At 39.9% G+C, this 22,832-nt stretch overlaps 1 protein-coding gene across 1 annotated transcript; it reads left to right on the top strand.

Moving 5' to 3' along the window:
• Positions 1 to 13,762: 13,762 nt before the first annotated feature.
• On the top strand, positions 13,763 to 16,023 carry LOC311146868 (uncharacterized protein). The gene has a single exon (XM_084183483.1). It carries the CDS (start codon positions 13,861 to 13,863, stop codon positions 14,173 to 14,175), a length of 315 nt encoding a protein of 104 aa, XP_084039609.1. The 5' UTR covers positions 13,763 to 13,860; the 3' UTR covers positions 14,176 to 16,023.
• The last annotated feature ends 6,809 nt before the right edge of the window (positions 16,024 to 22,832 follow it).

Here is a 22,832-nt window from a genome sequence, read left to right as displayed (position 1 = left end):
TGCCGGAAGTAGTTATGATATAAACAGAACAGCATACCGTGGGAAAGGCCAATAATTAGGCCCATGCAATGGCTATCTATACTCTGTCCTTATCCAAATATAACATGGATAGCGCTGCTTTTGAAAAACATAATTCTTTCTGCCTTAATCAAAACAAACATGTCACTGACTCTGCCATATGACAACCAGGTTGTCACGAGATATTGCAATATACTGTGGTAAAAAAATTATGAACCTATAACAAACAGTAACATAGGATAAATGTCACTAACACCTGATGTTTGTTGTCTGTAGCCAGCTTGAGCTTAACACCAGAATAGGACTCTTGGTATTCTTCACTGCGTTCTTAATAACGCATGTGTACTCCTGCTTAATTGCACAATTGTCTCCACATACTGTATATGGATACCAACCATTAATGGGTCCTGAGGTCCCTTTGCCCCTCTTCCAACCCTCCAGTCATTTCACAGATCACTGGGATGAATGTGATGAAAGGCGACACTGTAAAACCAGCCCCAAACTTCAGCCTGGTTGGGCAGCTTGCATTGGCTTCACAACTCACTGAGCCCTGGGAGCAAATTGGGTCTGACAAGTGAATAGGAGGAGGTGCTGCTCTCTTTTGGACTGGGTAATAGTGCCGTAAATACGTTGGCTTAATTGAGAATTGAGGGACCGGGAACGGATTGATGGATAGCATTGATACTTCTGACATAGCTAACATTTAGTGAGCCAGTGGGGCCACTCAACATGAATGTTTGCAGGGCACGAAGAAGACTAGTGACAACTCCATTGGAGGCAGGCAAATAAGAGGTAAGAATTTTTGGCTACATGTTGTGCTGTCTCTCTCTTGCTTTTTCTCTTCTTGTAGGGCGTGATTTAGTCAGTGATCTAGTGTGTTGTGTACGTTTCTGTGCAAGGTGACAATGTCAATAGCTGCACAATGCTGACATAGTTTGCCTTTGTAAACATGGCTGTTCGCTATTGATGAGTTATCAGTCGTTTGCTGGAGAAGTCACATTTTGCAACTCTACCAGCAAATGACTGATAACTCATCAATAGTGAATAGCCATGTTTACAAAGGCAAACTATGTCAGCATTGTGCAGTTATTGAAATGGGCGTGTATGTTATAATTAAGGAATCATAAGATGTCAGTCTTCATTTCTTGGTAAAGAGTCCATAACGAGGACCATGACAGACGAGGACTATGCAATACTTGCATGTGGCGACATGCTTGCAAAGCATCATTTCTGGAGTGTAAATATTCTGTTCAGAGTTGACTCCTATCACATGTTGAGATAATACAGGAAAGAGAGTGTCTGTGTATAAGTCAACATGGCCAGAAGGTATAAAATTACTCTACAAAGTGCAATTTTTTGTTGAAATTGATGCTCACAGGCATCATTTCTGTACAAATCCTATCCTCCTTCCATCCATGGGTCTTTTTAAACCATTCTCTTTTGTCCCATTTATTAACATGCCACAGCATACACAATCACAAAAGTGCCTCTTAAGGCTGTGGACTGGGCGAGCATTATTAATGCTTTGCTTCTTCGTCTCCAAAATAAGTAATGTTTTGTCCTGGAGACCTTAATGCTGATTTATGATTGGGCACTGTCTCTCTCTTCCCCCCTGGAAGGAGTCCAAGCAAGCACTTCCTGGTCCATGTGAAGTCTCAGGCCCACTTTATCGTTCTGCCTCAGGGCTCTGGGCTCTGTTCTATATCCGTCCAGCTAAGAGCTGTTACAGGCTGTTCAGGGTGAAAAGTATAGGATGCGCCCCAAATGGCACCCTATTCCCCATAGCACTCTGGTCAAAAGTAGTGCACTATAAAGGGAATAGGGTTCCATTTGGGAAGCAGGGTAGAAGTAATATAATTTAAATTCAGTGGCTCATCTCAGGACATGCCAGTGAAAATATTCAAGACACAGCAGCATTTCATTTTGACTGCTCTCTAGTTCTGTTTTGTGGGTTAAACTATACTGTTAGATAATGTCATTTTATATGATGGAAAGCACAATGTTTGACCTCTGTTACTGTTTCTTTAATGTAATTTTACATTGATGATTGAATCATAATCTAAGTCATGATGTGTAGCATGTGCCTCTTCTAGACTCTAGCTTGGAGCTAGAGCTATTTTTATGTTTGTCTTATTTTGAGTGAGCTCATTGCTCATGAAGTATTTTAGGCCAGGAATGAACATGAGGTCAATCCACTGCCTTGTGGGAAACTCTCTACAATGTGTCTGTTATTTTAGATGAAGGTTAAAATATGCCAATTATCATAAGATTCCACAACTGCCTGAAATATAAAGTTAGAAAAAACATCCAGTTAGAAATGTTGTGGCAGGTTTCCTTATGGGAATTGCATAGATCATTAACAGCAATTCAATGATTGCTTATTTGAGTTGCATATAATGAAGGTTAAGTACCTACTTTAATGTAAGACATTGATTAATGACAGTTACCTGAAAAATAGATGTCACTGGCATTCATCATACAAAACAGATGTGAGATTAACCAAGTTTCTCAAATGAAGAAGTATCTCCAGAATTATTGGCACCCTTGATAAAGATGATCAAAAATAACTGTATAAAATCTATACAGCGCCTTCGGAAAGTATTCAGACCCCTTTGACTTTTTCCACATTTTGTTACGTTAAAGCCTTATTCTAAATGGATTAAATAAATAAACATCCTCAGCAATCCACACACAGTACCCCATAATGACGAAGTGAAAACTGGTTTATAGAAATGTATGCACATTTATACACTACCGGTCAAAAGTTTTAGAACACCTACTCATTCAAGGGTTTTTCTTCAATTGTTACTATTTTCTACATTGTAGAATAATAGTGAAGACATCAAAACTATGAAATAACACATATGGAATCATGTAGTAACCAACAAAGTGTTAAACAAATAAAATATATTTTATATTTAAAAATCTTCAAATAGCCACCTTTGCCTTGATGACAGCTTTGCACACTCTTGGCATTCTCTCAACCAGCTTCACCTGGAATGCTTTTCCAACAGTCTTGAAGGAGTTCCCACATATGCTGAGCACTTGTTGGCTGCTTTTCCTTCACTCTGCGATCCGACTAATCCCTAAACATCTCAATTTGGTTGAGGTCGGGGGATTGTGGAGGCCAGGTCATCTGATGCAGCACTCCATCACTCTCCTTCTTGGTAAAATATCCCTTACACAGCCTGGAGATGTGTTGGGTCATTGTCCTGTTGAAAAACAAATGATAGTCCCACTAAGCCCAAACCAGATGGGATGGTGTATCGCTGCAGAATGCTGTGGTAGCCATGATGGTTTAGTGTGCCTTGAATTCTAAATAAATCAGAGACAGTGTCACCAGCATGGCACCCCCACACCATAACACTTACTCCTCCATGCTTTATGGTGGGAAATATACATGCAGAGATCATTTGTTCCCCCACACCGTGTCTCACAAAGACACGGCGGTCTAATGTCCATTGCTCATGTTTCTTGGCCCAAGCAAGTCTCTTCTTCTTCTGGTGTCCTTTAGAAGTGGATTCTTTGAAGCAATTCGACCATGAAGGCCTGATTCACACAGTCTCCTCTAAACAGTTGATGTTGAGATGTGTCTGTTACTTGAACTCTGTGAAGCATTTTTTTGTCTGCAATTTCTGAGGCTAGTAACTCTAATGAACTTAACCTCTGCAGCAGAGGTAACTCTGGGTCTTCCTTTCCTGTGGCAGTCCTCATGAGTGCCAGTTTCATCATAGTGCTTGATGGTTTTTGCAACTGCACTTGAAATAAACTTTCAAAGTTATTGAAATTAAAGTAATGATGGACTGTCGTTTCTCTTTGCTTATTTGAGCGGTTCATGCCAAAATATGGACTTGTTCCCCCCCCCCCCCCCCTCCCTCCCCTCCCTACCTTGTCACAACACAACTGATTGGCTCAAACGCATTAAGGAGGAAAGAAATTCCACAAATTAACTTTTAAGAAGGCACAACTGTTAATTGAAATGCATTCCAGGTGACTACCTCATGAAGCTGGTTGAGAGAATGCCAATAGTGTGCAAAGCTGTCATCAAGGTAAAGGGTGGCTATTTGAAGAATCTCAAATAGAAAATATATTTTGATTTGTTTAACACTTTTTTGCTTACTACATGATTTCATATGTGTTAACTCATAGTTTTGATGTCTTCACTATTATTCCACAATGTAGAAAATAGTTTTTTTTAAACGATTAACCCTTGAATGAGTAGGTGTTCTAAAACGTATACCGGTAGTGTATAAATGTGCAAAAATGTCTAAAAACCTGTTTTCACTTCGTCATTATCGGGTATTGTGTGTAGATTACTGAGGATTTGTATTTATTGAATCTATTTAGAATAAGGCTGTAACGTAACAAAATGTGGAAAAAGTCAAGGGGTCTGAATACTTTCCGAAGGCACTGTATACTTTTTTGATCATCTTTATCAAGGGTGCCAATAATTCAGGAGACACATCTTCATTTGAAAGCTTGGTTAATCACACATATTTTTTGGTTACTACATGATTCCATATGTGTTATTTCATAGTTTTGATATCTTCACTATTATTCTAAAATGTAGAAAATACTAAAAATAAAGAAAAACACTTTTGACCGCTAGTGTATAAAAAATAAAAAATAATACCTTATTTACATAAGTATTCAGACCCTTTGCTATGACAGGCTTGTGTCAAGGCACAGATCTGGGGAAGGGTACCAAAAATATCTGCAGCATTGAAGGTCCCCAAGAACAAAGTGGCCTCCATCATTCTTAAATGGAAGAAGTTTGGAACCACCAAGACTCTTCCTAGAGCTGGCCGCCCGGCCAAACTGAGCAATCGGGGGAGAAGTGCCTTGGTCAGGGAGGTGACCAAGAACCCGATGGTCACTCTGACAGAGCTCTAGAGTTCCTCTGTGGAGATGTTAGAACCTTCCAGAAGGACAACCAGAGCGCTCAGGACAGACTGGGGCGAAGTTTCACCTTACAACAAGACAACGACCCTAGGCACACAGCCAAGACAACGCAGGAGTGGCTTCGGGACAAGTCTCTGAATGACCTTGAGTGGTCCAGCCAGAGCTCGGACTTGAACCCGATGGAACATCTCTGGAGAGACCTGAAAATAGCTGTGCATCAACGCTTCCCATCCATCCTGACAGAGCTTAAGAGGATTAGCAGAGAAGAATGGGAGAAACTCCCCAAATACATTTACATTTACATTTGAGTCATTTAGCAGACGCTCTTATCCAGAGCGACTTACAGTTAGTGAGTGCATACATTTTTCATACTGGCCCCCCGTGGGAATACAGGTTTGCCAAGCTTGTAGCGTCATACCCAAGAAGACTGGCTGTAATCGCTGCCAAAGGTGCTTCAACAAAGTACTGATTAAAGGGTCTGAATACCTTTGTAAATGTGATATTTTTATTTTTTATTTGTAATAAATTAGAAAACATTTCTAAAAACCTGTTTTTGCTTTGTCATTATGCGGTATTGTGTGTAGATTAATGAGGGGAAAAAACAATTTAATCAATTTTAGAATAAGGCTGTAACCTAACAAAATGTGGGAAAGGTCAAGGGGTCTGAATACTTTCTGAATGCACTGTAATACAAATACTGAGCAATATTGTATGCTTAAAAAAAATGGGGAAATTATATTATTTTATACTAAAACAATTGCTCAGAGAAAAATATTAAATGTAATAAAAAAATAAAAGTAAAATACTTTGTGCACCCTCCCCTTGCGAGGATAACGGCACTCAGCATTCTTCTATAATGTTTTATGAGATTGGAGAACACATTGGGAGGAATCTTAGATCATTCCTCCATACAGAATCTTTCCAGATTCTTGATATGTTTTGGTCTGCGCTTATGGACTGTCCTCTTCAATTCAAACCACAGGTTTTTAATTGGGTTCAAGTCCGGAGACTGAGATGGCCATTGAAAAATGTTGATTTTGTGGTCAATTAACCATTTCTTTGTAGATTGTGATGTGTGCTTGGAGTCATTGTCTTCATGGAAGATCCACTTGCGGCCAAGTTTCAGCCTCCTAGCAGAGGCAACCAGGTTTTTGGCTAAAATGTCCTGGTACTTGGTAGAGTTCAGAATGCCATTGACCTTAACAAGGGCCCCACCATATTTTACAGTAGGTATGAGGTTCTTTTCTGCTTATGCTTCCTTCTTTCGAGGCCAAACCCATGACTGGTGTGTGTGGCCAAAGAGTTCTATTTTCTTTTAATCTGACCATATAACCCGGTTCCCAATGGTGTTTAGCAAACTCCAGACGTTTACAGTTGTTGGTTGTTCTCAGTAAATACTTTTTAATGGCAATACTTCCTTTTTAAGAATGATCTCTTTCTCTGACAAATTACATTAGTATAAAATAATATAATTTGTCTATTTTTCTGAGCATACAATATAGATCAGTATTTGTATTGTTTATTTTGTACAGTCTTTTTTGCTCATCTTTATTAAGGGTACCAATAATTTTGGAGGTGACTGTATCTCACTTTGATATATGACCATATTGATATACATTTAGCCTGGATTGTGTTTATTGGACAATTAACACAAAATGAATATCCTCCATGACAGTGTGGGAAATGATACTGAACAAAAATATAAACGCAACATGTAAAGCGTTGGTCCAATGTTTCATGAGCTAAAATAAAAGATTGCAGAAATGTTCAATTTCTCTCAAATTTTGTGCACAAATTAGTTTACATCCCTGTTAGTGAACATTTCTCATTTGGAAAGATAATCCATCAACCAGACAGGTGTGGCATGTCAAGAAGCTGATTAAACAGCATGATCATTACACAGGTGCACCTTGTGCTGGGGACAATAAAAGGCCACTCTAAAATGTGCAGTTTTGTCACACAACACAATGCCACAAATCTCTCAAGTTTTGAGGGAGTGTGCAATTGGCATGCTGACTGCGGGAATGTCCAACAGAGCTGTTGCCAGATAATTGAATGTTTGTTTCTCTACCATAAGCCGCCTCCAACATCGTGTTAGAGAATTTGGCAGTACGTCCAACCGGCCTCACAACCGCACACCACGTGTATGGCGTCGTATGGCCAAGTGGTTTGCTGATGTCAATGTTGTGAGCAGAGTGCCCCATGGTGGCGGTGGGGTTATGGTATGGGCAGGTATAAGCTATGGACAATGAACACAATTGCATTTTATAGATTTTTTTGAATGCACAGAAATGCTGTATTTGTATTTGTATTTATTATGGATCCCCATTAGCTGCTGCCAAGGCAGCAGCTACTCTTCCTGGGGTCCAGAAAAATTAAGGCAGTTATACATTTAAAAAACATTACAATACATTCATGACAGATTTCACAACATATTAAGTGTGATCTCATCTACTTTGATGAGATCCTGAGGCCCATTGTCGTGCCTTTCATCAACCGCCATCGCCTCATGTTTCAGCATGATAATGCACGGCCCCATGTCGCAAGGATCTGTACACAATTCCTGGAAGCTGAAAATGTCCCAGTTCTTCCATGGCCTGCATATTCACCAGACATGTCACCCATTGAGCATGTTTGGGATGCTTTGGATTGACGTGTACAATAGCGTGTTCCAGTTCCTGCCAATATCCAGCAACTTCGCACAGCCATTGAATAGGAGTGGGACAACATTCCACAGGCCACAATCAACAGTCTGATCAACTCTATGCGAATTAGATCTTTCGCGCTGCATGAGGCAAATGGTGGTCACACCAGATACTGACTGGTTTTCTGATCCATGCCCCTACTTTTTTAAGGGGCGTAATCTGTAACTAACAAATGCATATCTGTATTCCCAGTCATGTGAAATCCATAGATTAGGGCCTAATACATTTATTTCGATTGACTGATTTCCTTATATGAACTCTTACTCAGTAAAATCTTTAAGATTGTTGCATTCATATTTTTGTTTTTGTTTGAACTTGCAGGTTATTGCGAATACAATAACATAAAAACGCACTGGGCAAAAACTGGTTGAATCAATGTTGTTTCCACATAATTTCAAAAAAATAAATAGATGTGATGACGTTGAATCAACGTGGAAAACGGATTGAATTTGCAAAAAGTAATCAACATAAGGGAATTTAGTCAATATTTCACCCAACTTTTATCCTAAATCCAATAACATGGTGAATTTTTTAGTTGATTTCACGTTGAATTCACATTAGTTGACAACTCAACCAAATGTAAATCAAAACTAGACGTTGAAATTATGTCTGTGCCAAGTGGGTAAAGTTACAAAAAGTTAAAAATAATGCACTTCTTTAGGAGTTTCTGTGGAATTTCTTCCTTTCTGTGTACATATCACATGGTAATACTGGGTAACTTATTGAAAAATGCGACAGAACAGTACAGACAGAGAAACAGGAAGTAAGTTGCCAGACTACACAAGTTCATGACTCCATCTTGCTGCTTTCCTCCCGAAAATCAGACACTTCTATTTATACCATAGATGTTGTCTGACTTACTGGACTGTATGTACCAGACAGTATACCCTAGTAGTCAACTACTGAGAATAACAATTCCAAGCATTGGTCTCTTAATCCATGTTTGGACAGGTGCCTTCTTAATTCTGCCTTTTAAAATACTTGAATAAGGGGAAGGAAGAGATGAGTCATTTGGGATTAACCAACCGGTTCATACAGTGTGTCCAGTATATCATGTGGTCAAATGTACCTTGAGTCAGTGGTGTAATTTCAGCTAAACCAAGGAATTTTTATAAAGTTGAAGCTTATTTACTGCATTTCTACACAATTTAAAACTATAAAATGCTATTTGGAGAACACCTTGGCTGCTGTAGCTTCATGCACCTCAGCTGACAATGGACATACATAACATTCTACAACAACATGTCATACAGCACGTCATACAGCAATTAGCTTCTATGCACCGGGATTAAAAAGTGTAGTTTAGTTTCATGTCAAGTCAAACAGGAGTTACGTAGTCATCTACAGCCGTCTTCCACCTCTGCATTCTTTAGAGCTGTTCACTGCAGCCACGCAAACAGCCTTCCCGTCCGCTCTGAGCTGCCCATATGGTCTTAAAACCAGCCCGCTAATACCCTAAACTGCAATTTTTCAAGTTTTAAGTTTTAATATCGCATGCACAAGTACAGTGAAATGCCTTTCTTGCAAACTCAATTGTTTTTTAAATCGGGATTGGAATGATTTTTGTAGCCTATTTTAAATTGTTGGTGTTGAGCTAGGGTATGGTGACTGCCATACTCTGCCATACCCAATTGACGCCCCTGCCTCGAGTCCTCAACTTTTAGCCTGGAAATGATTGGCTACTTATTGATGTGCTTTCAAAATCATTAGTCTCTTTAACATGAATCTGATATCATAGACACAGTCAAACTAATTTCATCCAGTCACATTTACACATTTACACAAGCTGTAGGTTGGTCAGAAAGTGGATTGGAAAGTTCCACTTTGTTTACATCAGAGCTAATAACGACTTTTTTTTACAATGCCATCACTGAAAAGACAGGAGAGGTACTTCCATATATAGAATAATCTCCATCAAATTCACTTTGTGTGCTCCTCAGATCCCTCCTCCTGTTTTCATTGCACTGGGCCGAAACATTTTACAGGAGTGACTCATGGCCTGCTTTGCTTTTGGGACTGGTTAGCAACGGAACGGACTAGCCTATTTTTGGCCTCCGCGTCTTTCTGATTTACTTTTCATTAGAGCACGAGCTCATAAAATGTGCATAGTAACGTTTCTAAGGCCCCCTAATGCCTCTGTGCAGGGCAATATTTAGCCTATCCCCAAAGATCCCCAATAAGAGCCACTTCTTTGTGAAAATGTTTTCTGCTGAGCAGTGTTATTGGTATCTGCCACAGTTTATGAAAATTGAGAATAGAGTTTCCAAAGCCTCTGTGGAAAGTGTTCTATATGGAACCCAAAAAGGTTATACCTGGAACCAAAAAGGGTTCTTCAAAGGGTTCTAGATCGCACCTTTTTTCTAAGAGTGTACGATTCAGTCCTCACCCCTCAATGTGAAGTATGACAGTATATAGCCTACAGACAGGTAACCGGGCATAGCTTATCCCAATAAACTCCACATTAAAACAAAGCCTGGAGCAAACAGAATAAATCTCAAATTCTTATTTCACCATGAGGATTACTGTGATCATGAAACACAGATACTCATATGGCAACAGCCAGCATATTCATTGATCAGTAGGAGGTTTACAAAATAAGAAATGTTTCCAATAGGGGACCCTTTTCGGTGTCAGTTAGACAGTCAGAGCACCTATTTGGTTTAAAAGAACATATTTCGGTGGGTAATTTCCCTCTTTCTGTTCCTCATCTCTCTCTGCGAATTAAAGTACAGGGGTCAAAGTGTGTATATTGTGGGATGTGACAGTCTCTTACCAGTGAGTGCATGCTGTTTGCCATAGGCATGGATGAGGTCCATTCTTCTCATGAACAGGGTCATATGATCTCTCCCAGATTTCTACAGAGCAGTCACACATCAGTGCATCTCTCTCTGCTTCACCTGATTCCCTGCTCTGTCCATACCCTGAGCATACAGGACACACACACACACGCACATACACACATACTTTCATTTCCTCTTTCCAATAAGAGTTAGTGAGGCAGTGCTGAAATGGGTGAGGTGTTTTGGTTAATCTTAGGTTTATAACACTTATAACTATGCGCATTAATGTTGTGGTAAAGCGTTCAAACACTAAAGTCAGCAGCTCTTTGGAATATGAATTTGAAAACATCAAGTCCAATTAATTATGAGCAGTGGGATTCTCAGGGGAGCTCTCTCTCCTCTTTCTTTCTCTCTCTCTCTCTCTCTGACATCACTGGGAACTTGTGTGTATAAAGTAACCACAAGAATGCAGCGCGTCAGGCAAGGGAGCGCGAGTACAGACAGAGGGCCCTTTCTTACACAGGGTGTGCAGGGCAGGGAGAAGTGACGCTGCCCTGAGAGAGTTACTCACACGGGGAGAGAGAGGTAAAGAGATACTGGCACAAAGAGCACAATTCAATACAGACCAGGTATGGGGCAAAATTGAGAGCTTAGAGTATATCAAGAAAAAGCAGCCGATATTAAAGAGGATATACAAGGAAGAGGAGAGGGGGAAAATAGATTTACTGGCCCGGACTTCTAAAACTGTTTGCCGGTAAGGTGTACATTTCAAAAGTATGTTGAGAAATTATGAATGGGAAGCTGTTGATCTTGAATGCTGTTGATCTTATTTGGTTGAGTATCTGTGGCTAAGGAGTCAATTAATTTACTTAATACTATGCGTGAACTGGAAGTCTTCTGTTTTGGAAAGTCCCCTCCATCGGTCCAACAGGTATTGTGACGTACCAGATTATACGTTGCTGTTCAGTCAATACTTAGTGCCATTCTATAGCATGTCTCTTTCAGTCAATGTCAATCTTAAATATAGCCTTGGACCTTTGCACAATGTGTCTATGACTTGTGACATTTTGGTGTCGATGGTTTAAACCTAAGGTTCACTTAAGATCTTAAATGTCTGAGATTTCTATAATTTGATTTGAAACCTTGCCTCATTATGCTCTCTCCTCCACTACTTATACTCTCTGACTTAAAGTTTACCTTTCAGCTTGAACTGTAATGCATTGAGACAATGTCCTCTCTTATACTGTGTGGAGATATGATCATGTTCCCAACTGTTCCCATCAAAAATATGCAATCTTGTGTTTCTTACCACGACACTGATTTTGATTAAAGATATGAATTCGGTACACTAATGCATACCTTTTGCTGTCTCTAAACTATTGACTATCCCTGCAAAAGACTGTTGATTGACTCGTATTAATAAGAGGATTAGAATTTAAAACAAGCCATTTCTTCTAAGTATGTGTTGACAAGTCATAGGGGTTTGCAACAAATGATTACCTTGGGCCATTCATTAAAGATGCCTTGTGTTGCCTTCTATCATTCAGGCTTTTAGGTTGGGCAGAGCAGGGTTCCAAGTTCCATAAATAGATGTAGCTTACTGATGCAGTCATAAGAGTTTCTTCCCCATCCTGGCTTTGTGAGCCACTGAAAGTATCTTCCTGTTTACAGCTGATCGTAGGCCAAGACAATGTTATGCAATTTTGTTACATTGTTGTTATTTTACATTCATTCCACAGCCTGACCAGAGTGCAAAGATAGTCTGATAGCATGACACTTTATGGAATGGGGATGTTGTGATAGAGAAGAAGATGTTTATATATTTTTCTCTCCCCCTTGAATGCATTGAGATTTAATTGATTCTCTTCATTCTCAATTTCTGCTTGAAAACTACTCTCCAAGTTCTTCACAGTGTCTGTAAATTCATGTGGTGTGCACTACAAAAGACCTGTGACCATTTTCTACTTTGGTGAGGAAGACTATTCTTACACCTTGCTAGACAACGCTAATGAGTCACATCGCACTGGGAACAGACATCAACTCAACGTCTATTTCACGTTGAACCAACATTTCATTGAAATTACGTGGAAGGAACGTTGATTCAACCAGTGTGTGCCCAGTGGGATTGTTACTCATTCTTTCCAGTCATCATACCTTCCTATGTGTGATCATTTAGTGTGCTGTATGTTGTCTGAACTTCAGGCTCAACTTCATCATAAACCAAATGCATAGACCTACATAAATAATGGATAAGCTTACATTTAATGGATTTGGTTTAGTTGAAATGGGAGCTTTAATGTTGACAAACTGCAAGTAGGTGCAGCCTTCTTAATTCGATACCACAAAGTAGCAGCAGTGTGCTGTTTCCTGTTTTGTTATGCTAGGAAGGAAGCGGAGCTGACTACGGTAAGCCAATTTCACACTTGGGCTGTGAGACAATCACAACCTATTTTCTGTTCACTTGCAATCAGATACATTTGTCATAGAAAGTGGAGCAGGCAATAGAGGATTTTTTTATTTATTTCCTCACAGGGCCATAATCCTAGTAACCATAAACCTTAAAACTAGAGACGGCTACCCTTTGACCTCCTGGATACCCATAACGGTTACCATTGATCCAAGGTACAGTGGAATGCTACACTCAGTCAATGTTAAGTCAAACAATCAAAGCAAGGCCGCCATTACCCGGCACATTTAAATGAGTCCAGAACAAGTGTATTTCCCTCCATGTTGCACTCAGGCAGCCAGAGCCATGACTTTTTCCTCCAACTTTAATGAGAGTAAAGCTGAATAAGATACTTGAGCAGGAGAGGGAAGAGAGTGAAGAGGCACCAGTGGGACTGGGGTTCATTCTGCTCACCTTCTTCTCTCTAATTCTCTCCACAGAAAATGTCCTCATTCCATCACTTCTCCCAGAGGAGAATGGATTAAAATAGAGAGGAGACTCCAGAGGACGTGAGGTGGAATCCCAAATCCCAAAAGAGGAAACAAACAAACTACACAAACAGGCAGACTCCATAGACCTTCCCATCAAGGCAAGGAGAGATCGGAATCATTACAGCAACTGAAGGATTACGAAGGAAAAACCCTCCTCTTTGGTCTTCAAACTTTTATAAAAAATGCTTTGGTCTTCAAACCCCCAGACAAGGCAGTTAAGTAAAGAGGGGAGGATAACAAGATTCTCCCTACATCAAGGATTTGTCTAGTCTGTCCCATCCTCCCTTTCCTTCATCAGATATTCATTGTGACTGGGATGTCCTACTATATCAGCGAAATCTTCACCTTCAAGAGTTCACCAGGAAACTGAAACCAGCACTAGATCAGGGTCAAATCACCACAGGAACAATCCCCTGATAACAGCAACAACCTTGCTCACTACTTCAATCAGAACTTGCTGATTGGCTTCTTCTTCAATATATTACCCTTAAGAGGAGTTGCTTCACTGTCAGGGAACCATGAAGGAAGACATCTTGGATTTTTTTAGTGACTTGTGGAAGGTGGCCACCACCAAGCATGACCAGGGGATCTACAACACAGTCTGCCTGGTGGTGCTAATAGCCCTGCCTATGGTGGTGCTCTTTACTTCTCTGGTGGTGTGCTGCCACTGCTGCTGTCGCTGGGCCAACTGCGCTGGTTGCTGTGCAGACAGCCCCAGCTCAGCCACAGCAAAATCAGACAAAAAGAAGAAGAGTCCGAAAGATGAAGACTTGTGGATCTCGGTCAAAACAGGACCTATGACACCCGACAGGGTTGCCCTCACGATGGTGTAGCAGTAGTGACTGATGTTCAGATAAGGTTTTATCCTTTTGTATTCATGTAAAGCTCTTTTTTACTGCAAGGTACAGGTACATGATGCCGGGCACTGGTGTTCAATATGCTTAACAGAAATGCTTGAAGGAGGATAAAAGAGCCAACGATACGTGCTTGATAGTGATTGATTGATTGTGTGTGTGTGTGTGTTGGTTCTTCTATCCTTGTCGGGACCTAAAATCCCCCAAAGTACCCACAGGGATAGTAAAATAAGTCAAACCTTTCCCACGTCCCCATGAGGACAAAGACTATTGGGTTAGGTTTAGGGTTAGAATTAGGGTTAGGGTAAGGGGTTAGGTTTAGATTTTGGGTTAGGGTTACAGATTAAGGTTAAGGAAAATAGGATTTTGAATGGAAATACATTTTAGGTCCCCACAAGGATAGAAAAACAAAATGTGTGTGTGTGCTTGTATACGTGGGTGCATGTGCATGAGCAAATGTGTGTATGTGCATGGGAGAGTGATAGATGACACATGGCGTATGTGTTAGAGTGTGCACTTCCGTGTGAAATTCATTGTCTTCACATTTGGGAGACCAGAAGTTTGAGGACTATTTATATTTCCAATGCTGGAGGCCAGCAATCTAGTATTGTGATTCAGTTAGAAGACTATTTTTAATAGGTTGGACTATTTCAAGTTCAAAGCACTTGCAGTTATTGCACTTACAACGGGAATTTATGTAACTACTTTGAAATATTTTTCTGTACTTGCTATACCCACTGAATAGAGATCTTAATTAAATTCATGAGTTAAGTATCAAACGCTGAATTTAATAGAACAAAGTGAAGCACTGAGATCTTTTAATTACATTGCTCAATGTGTACGTTTCATTCCCTGTAGAGTATCCTACAGCCTCAAACCATACATACAGCAGCTAGTATTGTTGATTAATTATTTTCTATCTAACAGTTTTGTGTGTTACGCTGCCTTATGCTCAGATTGATGACACAGATTCATGTTTACTGTCTTGCACTGTCCCTATTGGTTCATAATATCATTATGCATGGACTCCAGGCTCTCAGACTTATGGGGCGCTGAGAGGATATTTCTTATATCCTCATCCCTCAGTGCCAATAGCCATCCTTTAACATGTAGTGCTATCTTCTGTCATATCATTGTTGAGGTATTATGCCATCATTTAGTATTTTCTCCACCATTGTGTTGATAAAGGATTAAGTTGTGTGTTATTTGTATGCAAGTAGCTGTTTATAATTCAGGGATTCTTGAAAGTCGGGACAATCCTTGTCCGGCAGGGAAATGTAATTTTAATAGTTGAAAAAAAGCATTTTGTTGCATTATTTGAGAGGGAGAAAAAACTACATTTATGGGAATTTTATAAGGGGAAATATTTATTTTGGGAATTATTTTAATGGTTTCTATATAATTCATTTCCATGTCGGCTCTATGCCCAGAAATGCCCTTGTCCGAAGAAAATAATCCCAATTTCAAGCTCTCCAAAAGTGTTTTAAAATTCTAAAAACTGGCAATAATGAATATTAACTGAAAAAAGGATCTTATGACTTAAAATAATAGTTATTCTATCTCAAAACTGTGATTCCTAAAAAATGTGTCCGAAGATTTGGTCAACTTCCGTCAGATGTTTAAAATCCTAAATTAATCAGGAATGAGCAGGGTCAGCTACACCATAAGGACCCCTTATTCATGTCCTCATTACATGTATTGCAACAAGACCACTCATTGTCTTTAAAGTTCTCTACTTTTGATAGATTTAAACAAACAATATTGAAATCACCATGGTCACAACCATGAACTGTCAACTCAATCTCCCTGATAGAATAAAGAATATGAGTTATGATTCAAGTATATTTATTTTAATTAGGTTTTACAGTCAAGAAGCAACTGAGGAAAAACTAAATTGCTACAATGAAGAAGAAAAATGACATTTTTGTAAACTCTGTAAAATTCCATCAGATTTTTGTCTAACGTCAACTTCATAGAGAGTGCTGTAAGATCTGAGAATTGTTATGTTTTTATTGGGGATCATTTTCTATATTTTACAAATGTTTGTATTGAACTTTTATTTTTAGAGGCAAAAATATGTCTGTTTTGAGTATTTGTCGTCAACTCTGTCAGTGGCTTGTCAATATTCTGAAAAAAATATTTTCATCACTAGTCTGCCACATAGGACTATGCTTAAACTATTGCGGTATTTGCTGTGCTAGACCTAAGGGATAATGTTTGCTTTATAAATGTTGTTTTATCTTCTGAATATAGAAAAACATGCCAACGTGCTAACGAAATTAGCCCTGGAGCATTATATAGCTCTATAAAACAACAAAAAGAAGTTTGGAGATTTGTATTACATATTTTAATAATCTAATGTTAGAATTAAACAATCAAGGCCTTTAAACACTTGTAGGAAACTACATGTAAAAATGTAATGCCTTATTGTGTCTGATGGGGTTGACATAAATCCAGTTAGTTGTATTTTATGAAAAGACTAAAGAATTTGGCAGTTCCTTTACATGGTGTGATAGCTGATACTTTGGTCTATCAAAATATATATTTCTAATGTTAAAATTAAGAAAATATTTGTGAAAAAAAAGTAGAGATTGTCCCGTCTTTCAAGAATCTTTGAATTGATTTCCAATTTACAAATCCGGTGACAAATCATTTGTACTTGTTATGTATTCATGATCCCTATTTTGAGCTTAAAGACTTCAGTATTAGTTATTCATATGTAAAAAGTCTGAGGGTGAAAAAATACGTTTCCTTTTCAATTCACAGGATCAATCTGCCATAGAAGATAGTTTCACATTCTATCACTGAAGCTTTGATCGGTCCCAATTATGCATGAGAACATGCTGTATATTTTGGCTGTTTGTTATTACACAAGAAAAAGCTGAGGTAATCATTCAAGTTATGAGTTCAGGCCACAGTGGATACTGCATGCATAATTTATCCTGTCATTTGATTTAACAAAACAGCTAGCCTATATGGAGAAAAGGGGGACAAAAATAAAGTATTTTCTATGCTTTGTTGATTCTTTGTTGATTGGCTAATGTTTGGCTCAGGCTCACAATATGTGTGATTAGATTAGGGCTCTATTTAATCTGTATCACTGAAGTGTTACAGATTGCGCAATATAAATGTGAAGGCAATTTCCGATTGAGACGACATACAGTATGCAGCGTTTACCATGAATGCAGTCTCAACTAATGCAGTAAAATTGTATTTAAATTTAAATCACGCTGTAACGCTAAACTTCTGCGATATGAACGAATTGAATAGAGCCCTAACAAAATATTATATATTATTTAACGGAAAGTGTAGGCCTTTACCTTTAGAGCTATTTCCATTTAGTTATTAATCATGTCCTTCCCTCAAAAGTAGTTTATGGACAACTAGTCACTGCAATCCACTGATTATGCCCATTCACATATCAGATCCATCTTCACTTGGAGATCATTATACATTATTTCTGTCATCTTTGTTGTACAAGTTGACTTCATCCCTACAGGGTTTGGGCAATTTTACCATAATTTTATCTGATGTTTGGTAACCGACAAAGCATTAGCATCCACACACTCTGGATGTTTGAGCTCGTTATTTCGAATTGATACATACTGATAGTCTGGCTCTGGAGCAGTGACTAGCTAATGATGTGTCGAAAGTATGGTGTGGGGGTTTCCTACTCTCTGTCAGACATGCCGAGTCCTACAGCGCTGACAGGCCCAACCATCCAGAGGCAGAACACAGCTATGCAGTGGAAAGTGTCTGCAGGCACACCCCACCTACTAACTACTCCACCTCTGAACAAACAAGCCTTGTTCGAATACTACACTAGCACTCATGGAAAAAATACATCAACCCTACGCATAGCCGCCTCAACTGTGATTCAGTTTATGTTCATGGGTACTCAGTTGTATGAAAGTCTTCGTCAGATGACACATACTTTGGAATCTGTTGAAGTCCAAACTTGAGCTCATGTTAAACTTGTTCCCTGTGAGTGAGACAAAAATAGCCACATGCTCAAATCAAACACTGCTGCAATTATATACGAAATTGTAGGTGTAACATGGGGATTTAATATAAAATAGTATTCCTGTAGCTGTACTACGCCACCTTTTATCTACTCGAGGTGAGGTCCTCAGGATTCATCTAAAATACACAGGTTCTTTACATCCGGGAGTGGAGCATGGGAATGATCAGGCCAGAAATATACGTTTTATTCACAATCTCAATTACTCGAGCAACTCAATGAAAGCTTCTCATGGACATCTTCCGCACCTAGCTCTCTGTACAATCACTGCTGACAAGCACAATGGGGTTAAATCATCCTCAGAGTTCCATTAGCACACAGGCATTTAATCGTCAATGAATGTATTACATTTCAATCAATATTCTTATTGTTTCTGGCCAACACACAAAATACATACTGTATCTAGGGAGGCGTGCTATGGGAGAAGGGGAACATGTACCAGTGGCTACGGGCAACCTTGCCATGAACATACTCACCATCCATTGTCATCACTTTAGTCTAGGCCACAGTCGCCACACCCATCCTCCCAAGGCACGCCAATCTGCACATAGTGAGGGGGTCCCCTGAATGAACGAAACAGACAAGAATTTATACCTTGGGCCACACCCTTAGTTGGCAATTACAGACTCCTGGCACTGACAGAGGCTGCGTTCAACACTCCAACAGTTACATTGGGATGACAAAATAAGCTTAGACTTTGTAAATGTTAATTTACAATTTACATAACCAGGTACAGACTTAATTAAAAATGTACAGTTGTCCTATGCAGCAGGAATAAGACTTTAAAAGAGTCATTCTCAGGGTAAAGCTGTTTATTTATTTTCCTACGGGAGGATTTAATGTGATTAGTCTAACTGGATAACAATGAGTGAAGAATTGTGTGAGGCATTTCCTTCCGTTTCCATCCTTACATACATCTCAGCATTAAGAGGCCACTTGCCCTGCAGTGCTGTTATAGGAACTAATCTTATTTACAGCAATTTGGCATCAGTGTGGCTCAAATGGGCTATTGCATCAACTGGCTCCCATGAGACATTTCAAAAATGTAACTACCATATTCCACAATGGGCCTCTTACTCTTCTTCCTGTCATTCTTGCTTAACTCTGTGTGAATAACAATGCAAGAAAATATATTCACAGTGTGATGTATGCACATCATTTCTCAGCAGTGGATTGCAACAACAGCTGAGAAACCAGTGGAAGTTGAGAAGCCGTTCAGAGTTCAGACAGGAAACGCCACATAGAGTGAGGGAAAAAAGTATTTGATCCCCTGCTGATTTTGTACGTTTGCCCACTGACAAAGACATGATCAGTCTATAATTTTAATGGTATGTTTATTTGAACAGTGAGAGACAGAATAACAACAAAAAATATCAAGAAAAACGCATGTCAAAAATGTTATCAATTGATTTGCATTTTAATGAGGGAAATAAGTATTTGACTCCTCTGCAAAACATGACTTAGTACTTGGTGGCAAAACCCTTGTTGGCAATCACAGAGGTCAGACGTTTCTTGTAGTTGGCCACCAGGTTTGCACACATCTCAGGAGGGATTTTGTTCCACTCCTCTTTGCAGATCTTCTCCAAGTCATTAAGGTTTCGAGGCTGACGTTTGGCAACTCGAACCTTCAGCTCCCTCCACAGATTTTCTATGGGATTAAGGTCTGGAGACTGGCTAGGCCACTCCAGGACATTAATGTGCTTCTTCTTGAGCCACTCCTTTGTTGCCTTGGCCGTGTGTTTTGGGTCATTTTCAATGCCCTGGCTGAGGGAAGGAGGTACTCACCCAAGATTTGACGGTACATGGCCCCGTCCATTGTCCCTTTGATGCGGTGAAGTTGTCCTGTCCCCTTAGCAGAAAAACACCCCCAAAGCATAATGTTTCCACCTCCATGTTTGACGGTGGGGATGGTGTTCTTGGGGTCATAGGCAGCATTCCTCCTCCTCCAAACACGGCGAGTTGAGTTGATGCCAAAGAGCTCGATTTTGGTCTCATCTGACCACAACACTTTCACCCAGTTCTCCTCTGAATCATTCAGATGTTCATTGGCAAACTTCAGACAGGCCTGTATATGTGCCTTCTTGAGCAGGGGGACCTTGCGGGCGCTGCAGGATTTCAGTCCTTCACGGTGTAGTGTGTTATCAATTGTTTTCTTGTGACTATGATCACAAGGTGACTATGGTCCCAGCTGCCTTGAGGTCATTGACAAGATCCTACCGTGTAGTTCTGGGCTGATTCCTCACTGTTCTCATGATCATTGCAACTCCACGAGGTGAGATCTTGCATGGAGCCCCAGGCCGAGGGAGATTGACTGTTCTTTTGTGTTTCTTCCATTTGCAAATAATCGCACCAACTGTTGTCACCTTCTCACCAAGCTGCTTGGTGATGGTCTTGTAGCCCATTCCAGCCTTGTGTAGGTCTACAATCTTGTCCCTGACATCCTTGGAGAGTTCTTTGTTCTTGGCCATGGTGGAGAGTTTGGAATCTGATTGATTGATTGCTTCTGTGGACAGGTGTCTTTTATACAGGTAACAAACTGAGATTAGGAGCACTCCCTTTAAGAGTGTGCTCCTAATCTCAGTTTGTTACCTGTATAAAAGACACCTGGGAGCCAGAAATCTTTCTGATTGAGAGGGGGTGAAATACTTATTTCCCTCATTAAAATGCAAATCAATTTATAAAATTTTTGACATGCGTTTTTTCTGGATTTTGTTGTTGTTATTCTGTCTCTCACTGTTCAAATAAACCTACCATTAAAATTATAGACTGATCATTTCTTTGTCAGTGGGCAAATGTACAAAATCAGCAGGGGATCAAATACTTTTTTCCCCTCACTGTATTCATTTAACCATTTCTTAGAAAAGATTAGAATGCATACAATACGTTGTCTTGGTCCTTCAGGGTAGCTCATCGCAAGAGCCTGCATCATGATAAAATCATAATAATTACAGGCAGTGAGCAAGGTACACTGTACCAATCCCCAAAACAGCCGAACCGCTGCCAGACAACAAACTATGTGTATGGCAGTAGCATGCCATTTAAGAGCTTTAATATACAGTAATTCAGCAATGTCATCTGTATGACACTGTGTAGCATGGTGAAACTATGTGTAAGCTATAGCAGGCACACCTTACTGAGATAGCTTCTCAGAAAACCTCAGTAGGCTTATTTCTCATATACTCACTGCCGGTGTCATCACCAAGGCAAGATGAACCTGCCATCTTGGTAAATGAAAATAATCTACCCATCTACACTGTGCCGTAATCACGCCACTGAGATATAGTTCTGAGAAGCTGAGTAGGCTTATTCTCATGTGACGCACAGCCCAGTGCCCTTCCTGAGACAAGATGAGCCGTCATCTGGTACACATCTGGTCAATATTCTACCTGTGACCCCAGCCAACCAACTGCATCTATATATACAGTCAGTGTTATATAGCAGATTGCACTGCAATAAGAGAGAAGCAACATGGCTACTGGACCATGGGGCTGACAGTCATGACAAAATTAGCAAGTACTGCAGGAACTCATCTAGGCTTCCACAATCTAAGAACATTTAATCAATTGTAATGTTCGTAAGCAGCAGAGGATTATCGGCCCATGATCTTGAAGGGTGAAGCTGGGACTGTTTGAGAAGCAGTAGCAGTGTCCATGCTGGAGTAAGATGACTATTGCTCAGAGCTAGGCCGGAGCCAAGATTAGTTCCAGTATCTGTCATTGTTGCCAGCATCAATGTTGAACAGAGGTTCGCCAGGTGCCGCCCGTGGTTGGCATGCAGGTAGCATAACATTACATTTACATTTTACATTTTAGTCATTTAGCAGACGCTCTTAACCAGAGCGACTTACAGGAGCAATTAGGGTTAAGTGCCTTGCTCAAGGGCACATTAACGTCATTTAGCAGACGCTCTTAGCCAGAGCGACTCACAAATTGGTGCGTTCACCCTATAGCCAGTGGGATAACCACTTTACAATTTGGGGGGGGGGGGGGGGGGGTTAGAAGGAATACTTTATCCTATCCCAGGTATTCCTTAAAGAGGTGGGGTTTCAGATGTCTCCGGAAGGTGGTGAGTGACTCCGCTGTCCTGGCGTCGTGAGGAAGCTTGTTCCACCATTGGGTGGAAATAGAGGATGAAATAGAGGATGAAAAGCAATGTTAATTGTAGTGATTAAAACCAATGTTCCATTTCTAGTCTTAAATTCTTGGAGTGTATGAGAACACGATTAACATGTGAGTGTCCATGAAATGAAAGATTAAAGGGATGGAACATTGAGTGTATTTAAAATGAAGAACCCCTAAAAGCCATAACACAGATCGCCTCTTGAAAATCATTTGTGTAAACCCAACACCATTGCTTTAACATGAAAATCAAACTTTTGGTACTGAGAGAAGAGAGATACTCTTTCATATGCATGTTGGTCGCTGCTCTGTAGGCCATGATGAGTAGCAGTCAGATTCCTGAGCAGACTACACGCTGAAGGGTCCTGACGCCTAAAATGAAACCCTGCAATCGGACCATTGATAAAGGGAGGCTGCATATAAATAAAAGCATATGGTTATATTAACAGAAAATATCATACAGAGAGAGAGCAGACATTAAACTGCTGCAGAGCAGC

This window comes from Coregonus lavaretus, assembly GCF_964263955.1.
Source record: "Coregonus lavaretus genome assembly, chromosome: 19".
NCBI lineage: Eukaryota > Metazoa > Chordata > Actinopteri > Salmoniformes > Salmonidae > Coregonus > Coregonus lavaretus.
This window is presented reverse-complemented; position numbering and strand designations above follow the sequence as displayed.